The 27,452-nt window shown below is 34.4% G+C and overlaps 1 protein-coding gene across 3 annotated transcripts in view; it reads left to right on the plus strand.

Moving 5' to 3' along the window:
• Window positions 1–19,536, plus strand: part of RIMS1 (regulating synaptic membrane exocytosis 1) — a 658,456-nt gene extending 638,920 nt beyond the window's left edge. For all 3 annotated transcript variants that reach the window (XM_074237321.1, XM_074237319.1, XM_074237320.1), the window contains 5 exons: window positions 5,763–5,901; window positions 9,699–9,811; window positions 13,030–13,131; window positions 13,521–13,660; window positions 16,974–19,536. In XM_074237321.1, coding sequence (XP_074093422.1) covers window positions 5,763–5,901; window positions 9,699–9,811; window positions 13,030–13,131; window positions 13,521–13,660; window positions 16,974–17,192 — 713 coding nt within the window. In that variant the 3' untranslated portion in view covers window positions 17,193–19,536. The remainder of the gene's footprint in view (window positions 1–5,762; window positions 5,902–9,698; window positions 9,812–13,029; window positions 13,132–13,520; window positions 13,661–16,973) is intronic.
• The last annotated feature ends 7,916 nt before the right edge of the window (window positions 19,537–27,452 follow it).

Here is a 27,452-nt window from a genome sequence, read left to right on the forward strand (position 1 = left end):
CTTCTTGAAATATAGGTTTGGATAAAGCCCATTCAAAAGAATTTACTTGAACTTAAAATCAAATCACTCTGGCTCTCACAGACAAGGTCTCAACAATAGGTCTCAATCCAGCCCTCACTTGGTCATTGTTTGGATTTTGATGGCTCAGAGTGTGTATAATTAGAAAATTATTTCTACTTTTACCAGAAATTCTAAGGGTCTTACCCTCCCAGATTGATTTTTTGGACTTTATAAAAAGAGCCCATTCTTTGCCTCATTTCTTACCTAGCCTTAAAGGGCAACTACAAGGTACAGTAGATAGAATATTGGCCCTGGAGTCAAGAGGACTTGATTTCAAATCGCATCTCAGACACTTACTAGCTATGAGATCTTGGGCAAACCACTTAACACTGATTGCATCACATCTAAGGCTATCTCCAGTCATCCTGATTCATGTTTGGCTACTGGACCCAGATGGTTCCAGAGAAAATAGTGAGACTGGCACAGTATATGTCATAGCATCACCTCCCTGATGTCATGGTCTTCTTTGAGAATGGAGAACAAAGGATAACAACTTTAGCCATATTTAACAAATGGGTGTTTGTCAGACAAATTGCAATGTGGGACTTCAGTTTAAAAAGACCGAGGAGAGACTGATCCTGGTGACTTTGCACAGCCCCACCTCACTTAAATTCAATTCACTTCCAAATAAAGATATTGCCTACCTGACTTCATTGGTCCTCTTTCTTCACAATTTATAAACAACAACAACTTAGTATTGTTAAGGATGTGTGTTTTATATGTAGAGAGAATTCCTGATGGGCTTACAGGTAAGTTATCTTACCTGTATTAATTGAATTAATTGAACCCTAAGGACATGAATTGACCATTTTGACTAGATTGACAACGTTTATCTATCTCAGATTTTATTATAAATTATTAAATTTATAAATTCTAAATTATTATTAGAAATAATAATAGCACCTATTTCCCAGGGTTGTTAGAATTAAATGAGATAATATTTGTAAAGTACTTAACACTGTTGCTGCCTCAGAGTAGGTATTTAAAATTGACCAAATAAAAGCTTGTGTAGTCTCTATTTAAATTCTAATAGAATGCAAACTTTTCAAGGTTAAGGGCTTCCCTTTTGGTTTTCCATCCTAGGGTTTTTAACAAATTTTAGGTTCACATTAAATGGTTATTGAACTGCATTGGATTAAAATATTCATACATGTATCCACAAGCATAGAAGGTGACAGCAACAAAATCTTAAGAGTAAGATCAAACAAACCCCATCATTATATTTTTTCCTAAAAGAACCAGTTTTCTTTCTTTTTCCCTCACCACTGTAATGTTTCCCAGGAAATTCTTGGTTTTCTGACATACCTTATAAAAGGATGATTAGTTCTCTCAGTGAACATGGTCTCAAGGAAAGGTGTAATTTTTAACGTGTCCAAGTCTTCATGACCCCTTTAGGGTTTCCATTAACAAAGACACTAGAATTTTTTGCCATTTTCTTCTCCAAATAATTTTACAGATGAAGAAAATGAGACAAATAAGGTTAAATAACTTGCCCAGGATCTTACAGCTATTCAGTGTCTAAGGCTAGATTTGAACTCAGGAAGAGACTTCTTGATTCCAGGCCCTATATTTTATCCACTGAGCCACCAAGCTGTCCACCCCTTCCCTCAAGGGAAGGTATATGTTAATCCCCTTTCTGCTATTAATATACTTTCCTGTACTCCCGTTCCATTATATAATGTACAAAGAGATTAGGCTATATGACCGCTTGCAACTCTAACATTGTATGTTAATGTAAATAATATCTTAATGCAAGACTAAGTTTCATAATAGACATAGTTTTAAATTGTGTCTACTTCAATCATTATAACAATATTTCCCAAGAGGTTCTCTCTCCTCATTTGAATTTTGAAGAAGCAGTTCCATTTTAATGAAATAGACAATGAATTTAGAGTCAGAAGACTTAAATTCATTTTCAAAAGAAAACATCAAAGCTGTCAGTAGTCACATTAAAAAATGCCCTGACTTGCTATTGAATATAGAAACGAAAATATAAAAAAATCTGAGATATCACACCATGCCAGTCAGATTAGCTAATATGACAGAAGAGAAAAAGTAAAAATTTTGGAGGGAATATGGAAAAGCAAGTACTTGAATGCACTGTTGGTGCATTAGTGAATTGGTGCATTGGTGAATTAGTCCAACCATTCTGAAGAACAGTTTGGAACTATATCCAAAGAGCAATCAAATTGTCAAATACTTTGATCCAGCTATACTACTAGGTCAGTATCCTGTATTCTGTTCAAAGAAAAGGAAAAAAAAAAGAATGTATATATACAAAAATATTTATAGCAGTTTTTTGTAGTGGAAAAGAATTGGAAATAGAGAAGATGCCCAAAATTGGGAAATGGATGAAACAAATATGAAATATGATTTCAAATGGAATATTATTGTATTATATGAAATGATGAGCAGAATGGTTTCAGAAAATCCTGAGAAGATTTATATGAACTGGTGCAAAATGAAGTGAACAGAACCAGGAGAACATTGTACACAGTATTTCTGTTACTGTGTACAATGTTCTCCTGGTTTTGTTTACTGTGAATCAACTGTGAATCAACTGTGAAACAACTAATCTGATCAAGACAGCGATCCAAGAAATTGCAAAGGACCCATGATGAAAAATGCTATCTACCTCTAGAAAGAACTGGTGAACTTCGGAAGCAGACTGAAGCATTTTATTTTATTATTTTTTCTTCAACATGGTTAATATGAAAATATAATTTGCATGACTTCACAAGTGTAATTGAAATCAGATTACTTGCCTTCTCAGTGAGTGAAGAAAGGGTGAGAGAGAAAAAAGAAAGAAAGAGTTTGGAACTCAAAATTTTAAATAATAAATGTTTAATTTTTTTTAATTGGAGGATAAAAGAAGACCTAAATTCAAGCCTTAGCTCTAATAATCAGCCCTGTGACTTTGGACAAATCACTTAATCATTCTGAGCCTCAATTTCTTCATCTAAAAATGGGAGAAATAATATCTTTGTTCCCTAGCTCACAGAGTTGGGAAATGACTGAACCAAATGTGGAATATGATTGCAATGGAATACTATTGTATTACATGAAATGATGAGCAGAATGGTTTCAGAAAATCCTGGGAAGATTTACATGAACTGGTAGAAAGTGAAGCAAAAGCATTCATAAATTAGAAAAGTACTACACATATGAGGGAGTATTATTTCAATTCTTTTTTATAATTTTTATTTAAGGCAATGGGGTTTGAGTGACTTGCCAAAGGTCATACAGGTAGGCAATTATTAAGTATTTGAGGCTGGATTTGAACTCAAGTCCTCCTGATTCCAGGACCAGTGTTCTAACCACTTTGCTACCTAGCTACCCCTATTGTTTCAATTCTTATAGATTTTTCTATTACTTTCCATTTAATGTCATTTAAAATGTGCTATGCTTTGAAAATACAAATTTTAAAACCTGCTGAGATTATTTACTTTTCAAAGACATGCATTTGTTCAACAAATATTTCTTGAGTATCAGTTTCTACTTGCTATGAGAGATATGAAAGCAATTAAGACAAAGTTCATGTTTCCATGATGGTGATAGAAATACCAGAGCAACCTTTTATACATCAGTTCTAATTAATATCTTCAAGTGATTGCTTCTAAGACAACTACTTAAAAGTAGGTGGGTGGAGGGGGGCAGATTAATTTAAAGGTAATATATAGAGTTATGTGCCTTGGTGATTTGAAATAAAGGCAAAACATCTCTGGAAAGGTAAAGAAAGTATCATGAATTTAGAAAGAAACAATTTATTCAAGTTTTCAAGAACACACTGTATAAAGTTCAAGGCACCTTTTACTTAGGTAAAGTCATACTAAAATAGACTTAGGAGTACATAAAAATACAAGAAGAATACATATACTCATGATGAAAATTTGAAAGCAGAAATTAAATGTCACCACTCCATGATACCTCTCTGTAGGAATAACATTGTACTAGGAGACACACTGTAATAATTATTGAAGTAGTCCTGAACTAAGGAAACAAGTTCTCTAGTGGATCAAGTACCAGTCCTAGAATCAGGAAGGTATGAGTTCAAGTTTGACCTCAGATCTTAGTTGTGTGACCCTGGGCAAATTTCTTAACCTCAGTTTTCTCACTTGTAAAAGATAAGACATCATGAGGTTATTTGGGGGGATCAAATAAGATACTTGTGAAACTTTAGCAAAGTGCCTGGTTTTTATGATAAACCTCAATAAATTCTTTTTTTCCTTTTTTTCCTTCCTTCCTTCTTTCCTTCCTTCCTTCCTTCCTTCCTTCCTTCCTTCCTTCCTTCCTTCCTTCCTTCCTTCCTTCCTTCCTCCCTCCCTCCCTCCCTCCCTCCCTCCTTCCTTCCTTCCTTCCCTCTTTTCTTCCTTTCTTGATTTCCTAAGCATTCTACTTTCAAAAATCATATCAACTTGAGGAAGAGAGAACAGGTGAAGGGCAGGAGCAAAGCTCTGTAAGGGACTATGAAATGATAATGTGTTGCTTCAAACTAAGCTCTGTTTTGAACTACTTTATTCACTTACTTTATCTTTAAATGAGCAACTTATAAACTACATCAATTTTACTTTTCCATGCTTCAAATGAAAAATATGGTGCCTTTAATACACTCTTCCTACGGTCTGATAGGCATAGATATTGTATATATTTTGCTTTTGGATGTTGTGAGGATTGAACCATTAGCACATACAAAGCATTTTTTTATTTTTCATTGTATTTTATCTACCAAAAACAGAGACGCCATAGGAAAAACCAAAAAGAAGATAACATAAAAATATACATAAATATGTATATTCATATCTATTGGGTTAACATACCCTTTTGCTTGTGGCACAATCAAATCTATGCTTCATTTGGAATATCTCAGAGTCAGGAATGTTGCTTGATTACTATGATCAATGTTTTTATCTGAATGCAAAAAAGCATGAGAAGGTTGTTTTGAACTTATGTAATTTTAAGGGGAATCTACAGTCAACGAATAAATTTCCCAAGATTATTTAAAATGATTTATGGACATTTGAAGAAAAGTGACAAAGATGGTAAATAGGTTCAACTGCCTCTTTCTTTAAAGGAAATTTCTATTTAAAGATCAAAAATCACAATCCTGCCCCACTCTCACCATTTTTTTGGAGAGGAGGGGTCAGTACTAACTTACTTGAAGTGCATTCTCATATGTTGAAAAGAATATTAGACATGAAATCCTGAAAACATCTTCAAATCAAACTTCTGGTGCTTATTTCACTTATCTAAACCTCTGTTCCCTCTAGTAAAATGGTGAAAATAATATTTACAGTACCTTTTTCATAAAGTTGTTGTGAGATCACCAAATACCATATATTATTATGAAGTGCTAACCCTTTGCCTACATTTTCACTGGAATTATTGTTATCATCGATAATTAAATAGGTTCTTTCATGGAAAAATTCATTGAGACTTTTGACAGAATTTTTGGCCTATAGCAATTGTAAACTATCCTTTTTAGACTAAATGAGGTTAAAAGTTTAACCAAGAGCTTTATTGGGGAGAATTTTTCCCCTCTATGAATGATTTGCTTTTAGTTTGGTATAGAATTAATTTTTATATTTTCTGGTTCCAGATGAAACTCACAATCAGTCTCTCTCTCTCTCTCTCTCTCTCTCTCTCTCTCTCTCTCTCTCTCTCTCTTTCTGTCACCTGTCTCTGTCTCTCTGTCTCTCTCATAGAATCTGGCCACAAGAAGTTGAAAAGCACTATACAAAGAAGCACAGAAACTGGTATGGCAGCTGAAATGAGGAAGATGGTACGGCAGCCAAGTCGAGAGTCAACTGATGGCAGCATTAATAGTTACAGCTCCGAAGGGAAGTAAGTAACTTGAGAAGCTTCTTTATTTATTTAGATGCTGACCACTGAAGTTATTATTAAAGTCAGACAGACATGAGTATATATGGAACTTTTTTAGCCTATAGTATTAACTCTTAAATTGTCCTATTTGAAGATGAGTGCCATATTTGGTATATATACATTTTTCAAAAGAATCAAATGATGAAAGAATACAAATTACCTTAGATATCTAATGCAAAGGGATTCAAAATCAATGATTTTATGAATCTGATTTGGTAAACATTAAGCATCCTCTAATAAATATGTTTATTAGATCACAAATCTAGAGCTAGAACTGGAAGGTATGTCAGGAATCCTTTATCTAGTCCAGAGGTAGGGAACCTTTTTTCTCCCAAGGGTCAAAACTTAAAAATTAGCTTGTTATATTTGGTTAATCATTCAATTAACCCCTAAAAGTTCCTGGACTTATTGAATTTTGAATTTCTCTTTTGATTGCCTTGGCAGCTCCAGACCACATGATTTTGCAGGCCTTATGTGACCCACAGGCCAGAGGTTCCCTGCTCCTGATCTTATTTTATAGATTAGGAAACCAACAAGCAAAGCAAGGAACTTGGTTTAGTATTGTTACAATGCCTTAAGGAGGAGAGACAGAGAGACCAAAAGACAAAGTCAGAGACAGAGAGAATGTGTGTAAAACCCTCATTTTCTCCTCTTTCCCTTGACTCCTTCTTTCTGTAGTTCCAGAACCTGACTTTAGGCAATTTGCAACTAGAGGCAGCTTCAGTTTCAGTCACTTGAAACCTCATTTCTTATCTCTTAGAAGGAATAAAAATAACAGCTAAAGTTTCTTTAAATTTTATATTTCTCTCATACTATACAGTTGTTGGGTTCATTATGAGGGATAAACAAAAATCTACTCATGTGAACATTTTTCTTCTAATCTCCACATATATCTATTCATCTCACAATTCTAAAATTGTTTGTTTCTAAGACATGATGTCTATTTTAAAAATAAGAAATCCCCCCCCCCCCATGAGAAGCAGAAACTTAACCCAAAGTAATTGCATTTGCTCATTTGGTGCCATGAAGGTTAGTCATATATGATTGGTTATAATTGCTCATTCATCAGTATTCATACCATTCATAACAAGTTAATATCATCTTCAGAGAAGAAACTATTAATCAATTAACTTAAGCTTTCACTTAACATGATGTTTGTTGAAGAAGAGGAAGAAAATATATAGAATAGTTTGGTAAATATTAGATATTTATCTTCAGTGTCTTGTGAAGAAAAATAAATTTTCTTAGTCCAAAACTTTTTCATTAAAAAATATTCTTGAAAATGTGTTTGTGCTTTAAAATAGATATTAGGGGGTGGCTAGGTGGCGCAGTGGATAAAGCACCAGCCCTGGAGTCAGGAGTACCTGGGTTCAAATACAGTCTCAGACACTAAAATAATTACCTAGCTGTGTGGCCTTGGGCAAGCCACTTAACCCCATTTGCCTTGCAAAAACCTAAAAAAAATAGATATTAAATATTTTGTATTGGTACTGGCAAAAAACATTTCTACAGCACTTTAGGGTCAATGAAACTCTTTTTTTTTCTCAAAACAGCTCTATGAGGGAAATATTACCTTATTATTCCCATCTTTAATATGAAGAAACTAAACTTCAGAGAAGTTATTAATTGATTTGTTCACAATAACTCAACTAGCAAAGTGTCAGATCTGTGTTTCCTCACGTAATTGGATAGATTGATGAATAAATAAATAGGTAAATGAATGAATGAATAAACCAATGACCCAAGGGATAACCTTGCACTGATTTTTCAAAAATAATTTATTCCTTGATATTGAAAGGCAATATGAAACACAGTCTAGAGAATTTAGCATAGTACCATCAAATCAATTTGAAAAATATTTATTAAACCTCTGTCATATGCCAGGTACTGTGTTCAGCACTGAGGATACAAAAAAGAGACAAAAGACAGTCCCTCTCTTCAGGTAGTTTTTAATTTAATACCATCAGAACTTGGCATAAATGCCTGCTAGATAGCAGACATTGAATAAATTCTTTTTGATGGATTGATTGATTTATAGAGAACTAACCTTGGAGTCTGGAAATCCTTTATTTAATGAATGCTTTTGACTTGCACTGTCTGTATGATCTATAAAGTCATTTGATCTTTCAATGAACTAGGCAGATTCCTCAAAATATTAGTCACAAGTCAGATTCTGACCATCATTGATGGAGGGAATTTCTTCTCCCAAAGAAATCATAAGCATCCATTTAAAAAAAATACTTCAATATTATTTATTTTTTTCCATAAAATAAGTTTTTAAAATAAAATAAGAATGTTTATGTTTGATGGTAAAAATAGTTGTGACAATATCCATATATTTGTAGATGCCCAGAGCATTAATATATGAAATAAAGTAGCTACTTTTATATGAATACTATGTCCTATCTCATAATTTTTTTCTTAGTGCAGATTCCCAAGTGATGGATTAAATTGCCATGAACAGACTCAATCAACATTTATGCAATGACATTATGAGAATCAACTTTCAGATATAAAACTCATATTGATGTTTCAAAGTTGAGATTTTTTTTTTCTTTACCAGAAGTCATTCTTATCAGGCCTATATTACAGAATTACAGAAATCACAGATTCCTAGAGATGAATAGGAATTCGGTCCATCCTATATCTGGTTGAGAATGCTCACTACAGCATCCCCAGAAAATGGATATTCATTCTTCCCTTAGAAACCTTTAATAGAAATTCTTGCTCTATATTTATACCATGGGATCATTTGATGATATGATGAAGCCCTTAGACTCCTTAGAATAATGTCTCTAGGTGCACAAAATTAAATACACACTAATAAGTTCACATGCCTCAGGTTAAGAACCCAAGAGAAGGAGAGGGAGCAAGCAGACCCTAAGATAGCTCCTTCAACTTTTGGATAGCTCTAATTATTTGGCTTCTTCTTTCTTTTCTTTTTTTTTTTTTTGGTTTTTGCAAGACAGTGGGATTAAGTGACTTGCCCAAGGTCACCTAGCTAGGTAATTGTTAAATGTCTGAGGTTGGATTTGAACTCAGGTCCTCCTGACTCCAGGGTCAATATTCTATCCACTGCACCACCTAGCTGCACCAGCCCACTCCACCCTCCCACTCCCAGCTATTTGTAAGTCTTTCCTGATATTAAGCCTAAATTTTTCTCTTTGGGAACTATGAGCATTGCTCCTAAAGAGAACATGTCGAATTGATCTTCCATTTGACAATTTCTAAATACTTAAAAAATAGTTTAAAAAGCTTAGGTTTTCCGATTTTCTTGCAGTTTCAGGAGCCTTGTCCATGCCCCATTTCTGATTAGTATAGGTTTATCCCTCCATGAGCAACATGGTGGTCCTATGCTTTTAGGGAATTCACCATTCTGATACCAATCTTGGTGTGGACTTTTGATCAACTCAGCACATTATAACTCAGAATTCCAAAACTCAAAAGATTTGCCACTCTCAGCCTCCCCAGTAACTAGGATCACAGATATATGCCATTGTGCCTGACATGACCTTTTAAATATTTGAAAATAGCTATTATGTTAGGAAACTACATAAAAAATTATTCTGAGAAGACATGTAGATAATCAGAACAGTTATGGAACTATTGTGTTTAATTTATGTGTTAATAAAATATACATAGGAGAAGTTCAGTGTTTTATATAAAATAATTATGGAATATGTAAAATGTGTTCTAATAAAGTGGGTTATTTTATTTTACTTTATTTTTATTTATAATTTTTTTCACAATCCTTGCAGCCTAATATTTCCCGGGGTCCGATTGGGAGCTGACAGTCAATTTAGTGATTTCCTTGATGGACTAGGACCAGCTCAGCTTGTTGGACGGCAAACACTAGCAACTCCTGCTATGGGTAAGAGTAATGCCTGGGATAACTGTTTCATTTGTGTATATATATACATATATATATCAATGAAAATCACATCAAAAGAAAATAACTTCAAGAAGAGCATAAAGTAATTGCAATGATCATGGTTTTTGTATATTTCAGTACTCCTTGGGATTGTTGAATCCCAAAAAAGGATTTTCTTTTGAAGCTGTAAAAATCCCCATCAAAAAAAGTATTTGATTACTGAGTTCAGGGCTCTCTCCAATTTTCTGCCTAGATTCTCTACTTCAGTTTTGTAACTAAAGCAAAACAGTTACCTTCATATTCTAAAACCATGATTTCACCTTTATTATATGTTTATATATATATGTATATAGTTATCTAATTAATCTATACTAAGCTCTTATGTATAGATTCAGCAAACAATGCTAGTAATTCTGGTCTGGATATCAGTTGAAAAAAAATATATTGTGTTGAGAAGGCAAAACAGGTTTATAGTGCCAAAGAGTTGATAAACCAGTTGTATCAAACTCTCCCAAAGTTAGAATAATCAGATCTTTACACACTGAAATTTGATCACAGTGGAAGTAAAATAATCAATCTTTTAAAAAACACTTTTTTTTTGGTGGAAGGGAACTGGAAATTGAGGGGATGTCCATCACTTGGGGGCTGAACAAATTGTGGTATGAAATTGAAATGAAATGCTATTCTGTTATAGGAAATGATGAAGAGGATGTGAAAAACTTGCATAAGTAGATGCAAAGTTCTATATACAAATAATAGCAGTGTTGTAGGATGAACAACTATGAATTATTTACACATTCTCAGCAATGCTGTGACAAAAGAGAACTCTGAAGTCTTTTGATAAAAATTATCCATCCCAAGACAGGGCTGATGTTGTCTGAATAGAGATTGAGGAATACATTTTTTTAACTTATTTTTCTTGAAGTTTCTTTTTTTTGGAGGAAATGGAGTTATGTTTATTTTTACAATATAACTATAGTGATAATGTGTTTCTTGACTACACATTTTGAACCTATATCAAATAACTTGCTTTCTCATAGTGGGGATTGAAGTGGGAGGAAGGGAAAGAATTCAGAATTCCAGGTTTTAAAAATAAATGTTGAATCTTATTTTTGCATGTAACCAGGAAAAAATTTAAAAAATGCAAAAAATGGATGTTAAAATTTGTTTCTACCTATAATTGGAAAAAATAAAATACTATTTTAAAAAATCCTTAAAAAAACCAAACCTTTGTAAGGCTGCTTCTCATGTTCTTCCCATCACTGTTTTGTATCCACAATGGATCAATTCAGTATTCAGAAACCTTATAATAACTCGAGCATGTTCATCATGAACACTCCAGTAAACAGCATGTTAGCAGTATGTACTTATCTCTGTGTTGTTTAATATTTTTATTTATTTTTAAAATGAAAGGATAGATAGAATGCTCTAAAATTTTTCTAGTGACAAAGTTGGGAAGTATTGGTAATAATATACAAATAAAATGTGATTTTAAAAGAAAAAGGTGATATCTTACATTTGGATTAAAAAAATTTAGCATCATTTAAACTGAGGCAGTATTAAATGACTTGCTCAGGTTCACACACCTACTAATTGAGGCTAGACTTGAAGTCATGAAGATGAGTCTTGCTGACTCCAAGTCCAGTGCTCTCTCCACTGTGCCACATATTTGCCTTTATAGAGACCAAAGCAAACTCTTTCATTTGAATTAAAAATTTAAGCTCACAAGTCCAAAATGAGGGAGGTGTAGCTAGCAGAGGTAATTAGATTGATGCACTAGACTTAAAGTTAGAAAGATTCATCGCCCTGAGTTCAAATCTGGTTTCAGACACTTACTGACTGTGCAACCCTAGACAAGTCACTTAATCCTGTTTTTCTCAGTTCCCTCATTAATAAAATGAGCAGGAAAAGGAAATGGCAAGCCATTCCACTGTCATTGTCAAGAAAATAAGAGTCAGGCACAATTGAAAAATGAATGGATAATGGCTAGATAGCTGCTTATTTGGAAAATATCTGGGATTTGGGGAGACCCTAAGTTCAATTCAGATCAATAGTATGAAATATAAATCAAGAAAATTAATGTAATCTTAGGCTACATTTTGAGATATTTAGCTTTCAGGAAGAGTAAAGTGATAGTTTGGCTGTATTTATTCTGGACAATGATGATATTGTCCATTTCTGGGAGGTACATTTTAGGAAGAATGCTAATAGCTGGAAAACTTCTAAGAAGCAACCTGGAAGATGAAGGGCTACAAATTCATAATATGTGAACATCAGTGGAATAAACTAGGAGTATTTAGGAGAAGAGAAAATTTTGAATGGAAGGGGAACACCTGATAGCTGTCTACAAATATTTGAATGGTTGTTACCTACCAAAGGGATTTATTCTAGGTTTCCAGAGATCGGATCAATGGATAATGCAATTAATAGAAGTCCCAAAGAAGTTTAATGTAAACTTAAAGTGAAAAAAATCTTCCTGATAATTGTAGTGCACTCTGCTTTATTGAAGGTTTTCCATGTAATCTAGAGGCTACTTATTATATTATTAAGTATATAAAGAGGAGCACCTGTCAGCATGTATAGAGGAATACTTGTTGAATATATACAGAGAAGGAATACTTTTTCAAGAATGAGTAAGATAAGGTGGTTACTGAAGTCCCTTCCAATATATAAGATTTTACTCTCCCCTGGTTATAAGGCTGATGATTCTTCATCATGCTATCTATATTAAAAACAACTTTTCTCACCATTTAAATCTTTTATTTAGTTCACTTAGTGTATTAAGAAAAGGTGCATTCAATCCAGTGAACAGAATTAAGTTCAACATAAAATAACAAGCAAAATAAAAAGCAATCATAGCCTTAGTTTGGTCCTTCCCTTATATCAAATTCCAGCATGAGTGAACCTGTCAAACTATCTGTAAGAAAACTATGCAGCTGGTTAGTTAATCCCTTCTCTCCTTCAGTATTAGCCAGAATCACATTTGGTTTTATGCCTATTTAACTTTTTGTTAGTCTCTTCAAAGGTTCCAGAATTGCATCCTACTCATAAACAATATATCATTACCTTTGTGTGATCCAAAGCAAAATAGATATCAACCTAGGACAACCTAAGGAGAGGATAAATTTTAAATTAGTATCCTAGAACATTCCTATATAGAGTAGATAGAAGAGTTTTTAAAGAGGCAATAACAATGTGATTTATCTCTACCTTTTTAGGTGATATACAGATTGGAATGGAGGATAAAAAGGGTCAATTAGAAGTGGAAGTCATCAGAGCAAGAAGTCTCACTCAAAAACCTGGTTCCAAATCTACACCTGGTGAGTAGAACTATTAATTAATTGATACAAGACAACATTGCTGTGCAATAAATGAAGATATTTGTTAAATTTAAAAATTAATATTCTGCATAGATTAAGCAAATAATAATTATTATTTAATCTAGCATTTTAATAATTTCTCATTTTAGAACAGGGTTGAAATCCACATACAAGATCAGTTTTGCATCCAAATTTTTGAAAGGGTCCTGAGCTCCAAAACTTTCTTTTCTATTTACTTAAGTTTATTATAAATATGAAATGACATTGAAATGTTTTTTTCATAGCAAAATGCATGATAGTCTCAATAAATACTTGATCACTTAACATTCATGTTCTTCAAAGGACATTTAAGCCTTTTTTCATTCACATAAGAATCTCTTTTCCCACAGCTCCATATGTTAAAGTTTATCTTTTGGAAAATGGAGCCTGCATAGCAAAGAAAAAAACAAGAATTGCCCGAAAAACCCTTGATCCCTTGTATCAACAATCCCTGGTTTTTGATGAAAGTCCACAGGGTAAAGTTCTTCAGGTAAGTAATCATTTATTTTTTTTAATAAATGTATAGAAAGAAAAAATGAGGTTATATATTTAAGGAGTAATACAAACCTTAAATCCATATAAGTTTTAGCTATTATTATCATTCAAGTACATATATATATATATATATATATAAATGCAAGTATGAATGTATAGATATATCATTCAATGTAAATATACATTCAGAATTAAAGAGTTAAAAGTGATCATTTCTACATTCTTCTTGGCTCCCACCACAGAGAGGTGTGTGTGAAGCAATAAGATTGCTTTAAATATATAATTGAATAAGACCATGAAGTGTCCAGAAATTAAACCAATGTTTAATTACTCCAATGTTTAAATACCAAATCTGTACTGCATTTGTGTAATCTTTGACCATAGTTTTAAGTGCATCTTCTCATTTGTCTGCTTTAATCAGTGTCTCAAAATGTAGCCTTCAAGACATTCCACTTCTGTTGAATCACTACATGTTATGGCTTTATCAAATTTCTTGTTTTAATTGCTTGAAAATTTTGCAAATTAATCCATTTTAGTGATGTTATTTAAAAAATCATTTCAAATTGTCCATGCCATAGACATCTCAAAATTCAAGAAGTTCAAAAATAGAACATCTTTTATTTTCTTCAAACTCATTCCACTTCCTAAAATCCCTTTTTTCCTATAGATAACACCACCATCTTTCCAATCACTCAGGTTCACAACTTAGAAGTCATTCTCAATTCCTTGACCTTCAGTCAGTCAGTTGCCAAAGCTTCTATCTCCAAAACATCTGTCAAGTTGGTCCCCTACTCTCCATTACCTTTCTTCAGGGACTTACCTCTTGTTGCCTAGATTGTAGTAATCTCCTGATGACTCTCCCGGCCCTAAATCTCTTCCCTCTTCAATTCAAATCAAAGTGATATTGCTAGCATACAGGTCAATATGTATGTTAATCTCCTAGATGATAAATTCTAGTGATTTCCTACCTTCAGGATTAATCCACCTGCTTTGGTCCTTAGATTCCTTCACAATCTGGCACACTTTCAGATCTTATTATACATTATTATTATAATTTTATTATATATACTTTATTATTATAATTTAATCCCCTTACATTATTCTATCATATATATATATAATATAATTCAAGTCTTATTATACTTCAATCCCCTTTAACTATTCTATAATCCCTTTAACTATTCTATAATCCAGTCAAACTGGCATTTCTTTTCTTCACAAAACAGATCCACTCACTGCCTCCATGCCCTTGCATAAGATGTTCCCCAAGGCTGGAATGGACATCTTCCTTTATGCATTTCTAAAAACCTCTAGTTTCCTTCAAAATTCAGCACAAATAAAATAATTAACATCTTCTACAAGGTCTTTTCTGATGATCCCAAATGCTAGTATCCCCCCCCCCCAAAAAAATCTTGGTTTTATTTTGTATATCTTTTGAATATATAAGTATATGTATTATATAGCTATAGATATCGATATGTACATACAGCTTTAGGTATGTATGCATCTATGTAAATGTATACATTCATAAGATATATATATATATATATATATACATATATATATATATATATATACACACACACACTCTTTATGTGAATACAGGGATTGTTTCACTTAGGTTTCTATCACAATGTCTAGTCCATTGTCATGACTTTACATATACATATCGGCTGACTGATTGATTGATTGGGGTTAAAAGGAATTTTTAGGACCAAAGGGTTGAAGTTTTATAAAGGTTGTGCCAGGTGTGTGACCATCAGCATGTCAGCATCTTTGAAGCTCCACTTCCTCATCTGTAATATGGGGATAATAACTAACCTACTTCATAGAGTTCTTCAGAGGAAAGTGGTTTATTAACCAAAACATGTTATATAAAAGTTAATTGTTGATACTAAGAGCTTTAAATATATAATTTAATAAGACCATGAAGTACCCGGAAATTAAACCAATGTTTAATTACTCCAATGTTCAAATACCAATTAAGACTGTCCAGAAATGCAGAGGACTGTCACTTCATGAAAAAGAGAAAAAAAATTCCTTTAAATTTTAAAATCAACAAAATACTCATCCAGGATCTCATTAAGTGGATTTGTCTATCAGGTGGGAATTTAGACTGGATGATCTGTTAAGAACCCACCCTAACTCCCATATCCTATCAGTCTATGAAAATGAACAATCAGGTCTCTAATATATCAGTATTAATTAATCAATTATAGGGACAGTTAAGTGACACAGTAGATAGAATTTCCTGGAATCAGGAGAGTCTGAATTCAATTCTAGAACTTTCTAGCCATGTTATACTTAGAAAATCAGTTAACCTGAGACTGTCTCAGGTCTCTCCTTTGTAAAATGGGGACAGAAATAATGAAGATAAAATGAATATTTGCAAAGTTCATTGAAAATAATAAGACACTATATAAATGCTAGCTCTTATTAAGATTATTGTTGTTCAGTTATATTGGAAGGTAGATGGTGCGGTGGAGAACTAGGTGGTATGGTGGATAGAGCACTGACCCTGGAGTCAGGAGGATTTTGGTTTAAATCTGGCCTCAGATATTGATTAGTGGTGACTCTAGGCAAGTGTCTTAACTCTGTTTGCCTCAGTTCCTTGTTTATGAAATGAGTTGAAGAAAGAAATGACAAATTATTCCAGTATCTTGGCCAAGAAAACCCCAAATGGGGTCATTATGAGTCAGATCCAACAGAAACTACTAAACAACAACAGATGGTACAGTAGATGAGCCTAGAGTCAGGAAGACCTGAATTTGGAATCCTGTTTCAGATATTTAATTAGTTATTTGATACTTGAGCAAGTCATTTAACCTTATTTGACCTCAGTTTCCTAAACTGCAAAATGGGCATAGTAATAAGTACCTGTATCCTTTCTGTTGAAAGGACCAAATGAGATTATATATGTTAGGAGTAATATCAACCTTAAAATTATATAAATGTTAGCTATAATTATCATTCTGGTAATTCAGATTTGTTCAGATCTTAGAGTTATGTCAGTTAAAAAACATTTCACCAGCTTGTTCCTTTCCTTAGAAAAATTATTGTTGTTGAGGGAATATAAGTATTCTTTTTTAAATTAAACTTGAAAAATCTCTAAATTGATAGGAAAATGACTACTTACATATTAGAATTTCTAAAAACTCCTTGATCACCATTTTTAAGTCTATGATGGTTTTTTCTCTACCATTCATACTGACTCTCCTTTAATTTACTTTCCCACTTAAAAGCATGAAAAGAGGTGGCATTTGGCATTTTATTAATTCTATGATTTGTGCATCATTCTCTCTCTGCAGGTGATCGTCTGGGGGGACTATGGGCGAATGGATCATAAGTGTTTCATGGGTGTAGCTCAGATCCTTCTGGAGGAACTTGATCTGTCCAGCATGGTAATAGGATGGTACAAATTGTTCCCGCCTTCATCATTGGTGGACCCAACCCTGGCACCCTTGACTCGTAGGGCTTCCCAATCATCTCTTGAAAGTTCAACTGGGCCTCCTTGTATTCGATCATAGTGAACTTTTAGAGAATGGTTCCTAGTTAAGTAAAATGCTACCAATTCAGGATAATAACCCAAACCAGATATTATGTGATCAAAAACATTGTTGGAGACAGACAATCAACTTCTGTTTTACCTGTAATAGTTATCCAAAAATATGTCTGAATTGTTTGTTTAAACCTGGCTTCAAATGACAGATCAAGGGCATCTATCAAATTACAAAGTTAAAAAAAAGTCAATTTGCTAGTGAAAGTCACTGATGCTTCTAACAGTTAGCAAAATAAAATTTTAAAAGGAGGGGGGAAATTTAAAATTCACACGCATACACACACACACACAAATACACACAATTGAACAAACTGGAAGCCCTCACTCTGTGGAAAATCTTGTGTTATACACATTCTCACATTCTTACCCAGATTACAAGCAGTGTTATTTCCCCTGGTGTTTGAGCAGTGTTTTCTGTACTTGTTACTTCCTCTAGTTTTTGGCTGTGTGACCCTCTCTTCACCCATGTTGTAACAGTCCTCCTCATCATGCAAATAGAGACCCTTCCTATCTTTTTTCCCAGATCACCAATAAAGGGCTACAGAACCTCTCTGTCAGCACCGCCCCCAAAGTATGCAACATCTGGGCAAGGTGATATCAATCAAGGGTCTCATATACCCCACCCCCACTTTCTCCCCCCCACCCCTCCAGTATCAGCTCTTCAAAGTCTTATGTGTAGAAACCCAAAGCAAATCAAGAGGCCAGAGTGTTTCCCTCCTAACATGATAAGCACTACTGTTCTTTTTTGCATTCTGGACAAAGCATAAAAATTTTTTTAAAAGTCTATGTTTTGCATGAAAGACTTTTGAAGAAACCTATCTGCAACCAAGGCTGGGGACTGCAACAGCTTAATCTTTGTTTCTGACATTGAAACCACTTCTTGTTAATACTGTTCTCTTTCTAATGTCTAAGAGAGAATTATCATATTCATGTATAGGAACTATACAATTGATGTCCCGCAATGTTGATCAGAAATGGAATTAAGCATATGACACTTTCAGCTATACCCAGGCTTCTCTGCTGTGTCTCCCTTCAGACACACCTGTCGGCCCTGGATAGAGCATGGTATGGGCTGTTCAATATTCTACTGGGAATTCCAGTTGAAATATTCTGCACTTGACTAATGTTTTTATCCAATTTTAGTTTACATTTCTTTGAGATTGATGCAAGCACAAAGCTTGATTTTTTAAAGACAAAATATCTTACTTTTTTGAGAAAAAAAATGTCCAATTTCAATTTGCATTTTCTTCATTTGAGTTTTTCTTGGCCTTGACGTTCCCTTGTGATGTGCTACCAACTGCAGACCGTGCAGGTGCATTGATAGGTTTTTCCTTCCTTTTATGGGCCATTCAATTTTGTGATCACACAGATAGAGCAGCATGTCTTGGAACTCTTCAAAGCTGCATGCATGTTTTGTTAAAAAATAAAAAAGTAAAGAAACAAAAAGGTAATTTAATAATGTATGTTAGCTCCACGTAGGTCGGCTTGAATGTTGCATGTACTTGTACAGTTTGCTTGTTAATTACTATACCGAAATAACCAAGAAATCTAAGCCATCCATTTTTGTTATAGACATTTGGCAGGTTTTAGCCAGACTTAGTCATTTTAGTCTGGTTGCAAAATGTCTATAGATGGACTTTATTTTTTACCCTAAGGAAAACGTGATGTAGTTCGGACCAAACCTTCTTATAAATTATTTTGGTGTAGATTCCTACTGTGGGGCTGTAACACATGTAGAAATTGTGTACACACTAGGTTTTAATCCATTAGACATACTGCCTGCACCGAGTGAATTATTAATTATTATTTAACATGCCAGACTTATCTGCCCACCATTCCATCGGGCACAGATTGACTACTGCTCAACCTGCTGAGCAAGAAAAGCTGAAGCATTGGTGCACTATTACTAGAGTCCGTTCTGTCTTAGTGGCCAACAATTGACTAAGTACAATTGGGTAGTATCTTTCTATTTTGACCACTTGTCTTAACACTCCCCTGTGCTTTTAAATGAACTTCCAACTCATGTTATGTAAACATGTTTAATAAAATTTACTTTTCACGTCAGTTGGTAGCCATCTGTGTTCTATGTTTTGCCAGATTGCTATTGCAGGTCCTGTGGTGGAGAGCAGGAGCTGGATCATGGGAATGGGAGACTGGGCTTTGTTCTCTGTTGCTGATGTTTAACTTGACTTGTCACTGCACTAAATATGTCTTAAAGAATGGCCCAAAGGGTACATCGCCTCACGTACAAGTTTTCACTTTGTCAGCCTGTCTAAGTGAGCACATGAGTACACTTCTGAAAAGTGGCATTATTCAAAACAATAAATCTCAGTAAGAAACAAATGGAAGGTTGTTTTTCTACTGCTGTTTGAGTGTGCTAATAATAAAAAGACAACCCAGTTGTCCAATTGCCAAAATATTTCATGTTATATGAAAAGTCATAATATTGAATCTTGCGGATATAAGGCTTTGAATATTGAAATCTGGGGGCTGTCTTCAAAGCATCTGGTTCACTTTCTATTCTGTCCTCCTGAAACAATTACAGATTTTGCAACACATATTATATAGAGAAAACTGGCATATCAAAAGAAGGGGGTGTTTGTTTGCCAAACCATCTTGAACAGAATATTAGGTAATAAACATATATATATATATACATATATATATGTATATACAAATATATATAGACAAAGGTGATCAATTATCCTTTAGTTATAATATGTGTAGAGTATACTGACTACCCATGACAAAATGGAAAGGACATGGCCTTTGAAGTCAGAGTTCTTGAGTATAATTTTAGCTCATAACTTTTTGGATTTGTTTTTTTTTTTTTTGGTAAGGCAATAGTGTTAAGTAACTTGCCCAATATCATACAAATGATAGTTTTTAAGTATTTGATGTTGGATTTGAACTCAGATCCTCCTGACTCTAGGGCTGGTGCCCCTCATAACTTTTTATTTTCAGTTTCCTCATCCATGGGTTAAGCACCAGTACTTATTGAGAAGTATCTTCTGGTTATTAAACCAATTAGCATTTTTACCTTTTCCTGGAATCCCCCCTCTTCCTTATCTCCCCCCCCCCAACACATATCCTACATTGAGGGTTTTTACACTCTTTTTTGGTTGGAATGAATAAGGTGACAAATGAACAGAAGGTTAGCCCTCTTGCCAAACTTCTCAGCAGGCTCACTGGAGGTCACAACTCAGCTGTCAATAAATGTGCCTTTAATATAAAAAAATTAAAAAAAAATAATGCTTGTTGATTGATTGACAGAGGGGGTATTATTATAAACCCTTAAAGGCTCCTTCTAGTTCCAAATTCATCATCCTATGAACAACAAAAACACAGTCTACTGTGTGTGTAAGATGCTGGGTATATAAACAAAGATAAACAGCAATATCTTCATTTGCATTTTGGAAAAATAAATTTTTCAAAAATGAAACATTCTCTTAGCAAAAAGCAAAGAAACAAAGAAATAAAGCATTTCCTTCCCTCATCGAATGATAGGTCCAGAGCTGGTAGGAACTTCAGAGGTCATCGTGTTCAACCTCTTTATTTTACACTTGAGAAACCTGAGACCCAGAAAGCTTATTAAATGACTGAATCAAGGCCCCACAGGAATAAATATCAGAAGTGGGATTTGAACTTAGGTCCTTGACTTACTTATTACTACTATTTCTCCTATATAATATTACCTCCTTCGAGAAATGTATATTCTACTCTCTTTTATGTAGCTTTCTTCATCAAAATAATACCATCTCCCTGCATATACTTAAACACAAAAAGTTTTCATACTGATCACCAGGATGACTCAAAAGTCTATATTCAGCACTAACTCCATGGGAACCTATATTATGCTATGAACAACAACAAAAACCCACCTATGAACAGAGCTGGCTATCTAATAAGAAATTAATATTTTATGGAAGAACAGCAATTAAAAATAATAATAAACCAATAGAAAGTAAAATGTCAAAGGCCAAGATACTTAATCACCAAGTCAACTAACTGAATTGTTAACTATTTTCAATACCCAGTTTTGTTTTTATTTGGTTTTCTTTGTAACACTGAACCAAGAACTATGTATAATCTTAGTAAGATTATAAATATAATGGAATATGTATATATAAATGTTATAATACATAAACAATTACATGATATATACTTATATGTGTGTATTTAAATTCCATAAGGCTTACAAGTTTTATGTATACACATATGAATTGGAATTGAAAGTCACAACATAATTAAAAAAGATTAAATGACTTGCCTAGGATCACAAAATTGGTAAATGTCTGTGATAAGTTTTAAACTCTTGACTCAAACCATCACTAATAGTTACCAAACCACATAGCTTCCAGGAAAAAAAGAAGAATCAATTTTAGTTTCCTTTTGTCTGTCCTGGCACTAACACTTTAATAATTCTCTAGGTTCTTTTTTATTCTTTTTTTCTTGATCTATAGTTCTATTTCATCAGGAGTGAATGCTCCCAGGGATAAACTCCATGAATATAGTTAGTTCTATCATCATGTAAACTCTTAGAATTGACTGAGAGGTTAAGTGATTTGTCACATAGACTTTATGCGACAGAAGCAAATCTTGGACTCAGGTCTTTTAATGCCAATGCCAACATCAACATTCTTTCCTCAGTAGAATAAAGTCTTTTCTCCTGCTTCTTCTGATTATTTTTAGCTGTTAACAGTTGGATTATTAGAAAATTCACTGAAGACATAATTAAATTCCTTTTAAAGAAATTAATTGACTAATTCATCACAACTTTTTTGGGGGTGGAAGCCTTTGCCAAAGTTGACTGTTTAATTTTCTGTTGTAGAACAAAAAGGACTTAAGCTCAGGAAAACCAGAAACAAAGCATTTGTAGAATCTTCTAGCAACAAGTTCCTCATTTGTAAAAGGAGAGAACTGAACTGGAGGACCTCTGAAGTTGCTTCCAGCTTTAGGTCTATGAACAAGTAATAAAAATCATATCTATCATTTGAGAGTCAGCAATTAGTTGCACTATAAATTCCTTTTTATGATGATTTTTACTTGAGCCTGAAAGAACAGGATCTGCTCTACATTTCATTTGACTTAATGGATTTGCCTTAGTACACTGAAGATGATACTTTGTCCACAGAAATTTCAACTACAGGTTCAGGATTCAAATTCCATGTCTACAACAGTGTGGTTTTGGACAATAACTTCAACTGGTTTTGATTCCCTGACTCTCTCACAAAAAACAGGGGAATAAAATTGGATAATACCTACTATCTCTTCCTGCACCAAATGTACGATTTTAAGGTATTTAAAAATGAAGTAATCTAGCATTAATCGCTCTTTTTTTTTGAATGGCCATGGGGTTGTGACTTGCCCAAAGTCACACAGGTAATTTTTAAGGGTCTGAGGTACAGATTTGAACTCAGGTTCTCCTGCTTCCAGGGCTTTATCCATTATGCTGCCTACCTGCCCCTTAGTGCTAATCTCTCAAAGAATCAAGACACAAAGAGGACTTATTCAGATTTACAAGTAAAGGTATGAAGAAATGAACTCCTAAGGCAGGCCTGCAACAGACAACTCCACTTTCAATCTTTTTCTGACTTCCAACCAATCAATCAATCATCAATCACTCAAAAAATCTTTTAATTCTAGAGAGAGGCAACTTGGTGTAATGGATAGAAAACTGGTTTCTGAACCATTGATTAGGGATTTAAGTCTGCCTCTAACATATATTAGCTGTGGGACCCTAAAGAAGTCATTTACCCTTCTCTAAGAAAATATATAAATTGCAGAGAAGGCTCACAAATCTTTCCTCACTTGGGAGTACCCCATACAAATGAAATCACAAATCCAGTCACATTTACATTTTCATTTCGAAGACAATGCCTCCATATATAACAAGTCTGGACCATGCCCAGATCACCTAAATGGATAGGAGAAGATACCAGAAGTAGATATCTGTTGTTTTCCATGTGAATTCTAATTAGGTTCAGAACATAGATCAAAACCAGATTGTTTTCTTCCTCTTGGAAATATTTGTCTTCCCCAATAAATAGGTAGAAGTACATTTTGAATGTAGTCCCTGTTCCCCAATTCAGAATAGTCCTCTGGAGTCTCTAGGGAGGCATAACATTATCCTTCCACTTGATTCTTTAGTTCTATACAGGAAGGGTAGGGGAGCACAAGATGTTTTCTCCCAGAAGCAGGTTCCTGATGTTTCTTCCATGTATGTCTCCATCCTAGGAGATTCAGATATGGGGAGCCAAGCCCTGGCATATATATGAAATAAATATGAGGTAGTTTGGAATGGAAACACATTAGCAGTTTGAGAAAAGATGTGATTTGGTGTGGGAACACAAGTTATTCTAACGGCCCACCACTTTGACAGTCTCAGGAGCTGGCATGCTGCCCTGAGAGATAAGGTGCCCTGGAGTCCTTGGGAGCTGGTCATTCTGCCCCACAGACCAAGGGCACTGGACACAGCTGTGTTTTACCACCCCCCCCCAACATACACTGCTTGTGCATACCCCATTCCCTCATTTTCTTTGTTCTACCCTGGAAGACCTAACAGTATATATATGTAGAAGCTAAGCAGTGATAACATTGATCTGGTGGCATAAGGCAGTGTGGCTTGACTCATTCTAAGCTCCCCTTTGAAAGGGAGTTCATCACTGTTAGGGCCCCAAGGTGGAGCAAGCCACAACAATTTGGGGGGAAGAAAAAATCAAAGATTGTAAAGCAATATAATAGATGAGGAGGAAATGCATGGAGGGGAGAAGGAAGAACCTTTTGAACTATAGCTTTTTCCTTTCTCATTCCTATTCTGCCTTGCACACAGTGTAAAGAGAGCTTGAGAGGAAAGTATTAGATCAGTATATTCATAATATGCAGTCTCATTCGTTAAGGTTCAGGTATTCCTAGGAAACAAAGAAGCAAACAATAATCAGGCCTTTATAATACTTTACTGCTTCTGAATTCCCCATCTTTGTTTCTCCTCCAAATCCAAGCCTGAGTTCTTTTTTCTCTACTCTGATTCCAAGGAGAACAGTACTCTATCTCTGCCTGGGTTCTAGAAGTAAGAAGTACTTCTAGGTTCAAACTGCATTGACACCCCACACCCTGCCAGGGCAGGTTCTCTGAATTGTGTCCCACTCAGAAATCTAGATCTCTTTCTTAGACATTTCTGATATCCTTTCTCAGATTCCTCTTTACTGTGGTCTAAGATTTTAGAATTCAATTTCTTTGAATCAGAATCCCTTATGTCTTCCCTTATATGTTTCTTTTCTTCTCTCCTTAATTGATTTTGAATATCCCTATTAATAGAAGTCAAAATAATAGAGCATCAAAGTTTAAAGTATCCATTCAGGAGTCCAAACAACCCTCAGAAGAGTGTCTGGAATTTTGTCTTCTCTGGACAAATATTAATGAATCTATAATCCAACCTAGGGGTTGAAGGAAAAGAAAAAATATTAGGGAATTTTAACCAATACATAAATCCCATTTCCTAACTTCATGGGGAAACCACTTTGCCAAGCATTTCCTTTAACTTGTCAGCCTCTAACATAAAAAGATGTTTTTTATTGGGTTTAAGAAAAATTCCAAAAGGGATTTTTAGCTTCCAGATGTAGACTTTTATATAATTATACAAAAAATAGATGGAGAACAATATACTCATAAGTAGAGCTAGAGGTGAGAGATAGATGCAAATAGAAGCTAGTTACAGACCAGTCAATTAGAGGGCATTTATTAAGCACCAACTATTTACAAGGTACTGTACTAAGGTCTGAAAATACAAAAAGACGCAGAGTAAGCCCTGCCCTCAAGGAGCTCACAATCCAGTGAAGGAAAAAAAACAAATAAATAAATACAAATAAGCTATTTGTAGGATAATTTAAAAATAATTAACATAGGGAAATACTAAAATTAAGAAGAGTTTGGAAAGGCTTTCTGTAGAAGTTGGAACTTGAAGAAAACTCAGAAATAAAGACAAGAAGCAAAAACATTCAGAGGTATGCAGGAGAATCTGTTAAAATGTCTAAAATTGGGGCAGCAAGGTTGCACAGTTGCATAGAGCCCTGGAGTCAGTAGTACTGAGTTCAAATCCGCCCTCAAACACGTATAAATTACCTAGCTGTGTGGCCTTGGACAAGCCACTTAACCCCATTTCCTTGCCAAAAATCTAAAAATAATGTCTAGAATACAGAGATGGCTATTTTATTCATTAAACATCTAGGTCATTAGTGTCACCAGAGTGAGGAGTTTGTGACAGAGAATAACGTATTAGACTGGAAAGGTAGCGACTTCGGTTATGAAGACTTTGAATGCCAAACAAGGCATTTGTATTTGATTCATGAAGTGATGGAGAACTACTAGATTAGAGATATGACATGGTTGAACATTGCTTAAGGAAAGTCATTTTAGTAACTCAATGGAAAATGGACTGGAATGGGGAGAAAACGAAACATAGAAAGATAAAGATAAATTCAAATAATAGAAGAGAAAGAGAGGCAGAGACAGGAATTCTTATTAAGTATTTTACCATTTACCAGATATTATGCTAAGTGCAGGTGATGGAAACAAATGTGAATATATAATCTACATAATATTCCATATGAAACAAGACATAGGGAAGTTGGGCTTGCTTATATCTTTCTAGAGTAAAAGTTCATCACCAGACCAAGATAAGTCCATTTTCCAGAAAATGGAATCTCTTTCCTAAATATTTCTATTCATCCCCAAACATTCCAATTAAATATTACATGAAATATTAAGTTGATTTAGATGGCAATATTAGGTAGACTATTTGGTGGTTTCCAAATTCAGCCTACATGCATCCAAAGGAGTGCACTCCACATATTTCCTTTTCATAATCAAATCTAATCTTATCTATGAACAGTTCCTATAACTCCTGTCTACCTCTGGAATTACAATTCTTGAAAACAAGGACTTTTTTATATTTTAACCTTTATCTCCTTAGTGTTTTGCCCAAAAGATGCTTAATAAATGACTATTTTTTGAATTAATAAAATTAGCGAATTTTATTGACTCCAAATCCAATGCTCTTCACACTATCCAAGGGGCTCTCATATAGAGCATAACCCCCCAATATACTAGAAGCTTGTCAAGGGAGTATTAGAAATAAATTGATAAGCTGCAAAATGTTAGTGTGCTCTTGGAAAGGATTTTTTTAATCAACCAATTAAATAATTAGACTGATAAATAAGTTCCAAAGAATGAGCAGTTACATCAGCATAACTGGGGGGGGGATTGGGAAGTAGGCTGCCATATGAATCAAATGACGCCTTGACCATCATCTGCCTTCAGGCTTTATAGAACTATTCCAAGATCCTGAATCCAAGAACCTTGGGAATTACAGTATTACCCATACCAACAGTCCCCAAAGCAGCTGAGCCTTTGTGGTCAACATTGAGAGGAGACATGATTGTGGAGAGGGTCCGCATTCTTCACCACCAGCAAAAGTAATTGTACTGACTTCCATTAACAAGTTTATAAGCATAAAAGCACCCCTTCTCCCTTTGAAAAAGGTCCTTCCAGTCTAACCCTCACAGTCATCATCCAGGGAAGCAATTCCTGTGAAGAAATGTTTAGACATCCCTACCAACTGTCAACCATCTACCACTCTCTGGGCAAGCAAGTTGGCCAAGATGAAGCAAGACTCTTGAAGGGAGAGAAAGGAGGCAACCATCATGCACTAGATAAGTTCTATCACCACCATCACCTTGACCTCTCCTAAGATCTAATGAAGGTAGTCCAGAACTCTGAACCTAAGGTTCTATAAATTAGCAATGCTTTCAGCACAGATCTCTTAGCCAATATTCTGGGGGAAAAAAACCCTACAGAGATGCTGCTTGAATTGTACCTGCAAATATTACAGTCACATCTATTAAACACCCCAAAATGAAAGTTCTCAACACCAAAGACCCTGGAATTGTCAAATAATTCAATATCAGAAATTGATAGAATTTTATCAATGAAAATGACTTTTACAAAGAAGTATTATTATAATTTCCTTGCCATATTTTCACTTCACCCCAAGGACCATGGGAACTTTCCATATGATGTGCAGTCAAAATCTTTCACATACATTATCTTTCTATGTTAGAGTATGAGTTCCTAGAGAGCAGGTATTGTCTTTTGTCTTTTATTATACAATGATTGGCACATAATATACACTGGATACATATGTATTGAATAACTAATTCATCATTAGTTC

This window comes from Macrotis lagotis, chromosome 5 (assembly GCF_037893015.1).
Source record: "Macrotis lagotis isolate mMagLag1 chromosome 5, bilby.v1.9.chrom.fasta, whole genome shotgun sequence".
NCBI lineage: Eukaryota > Metazoa > Chordata > Mammalia > Peramelemorphia > Peramelidae > Macrotis > Macrotis lagotis.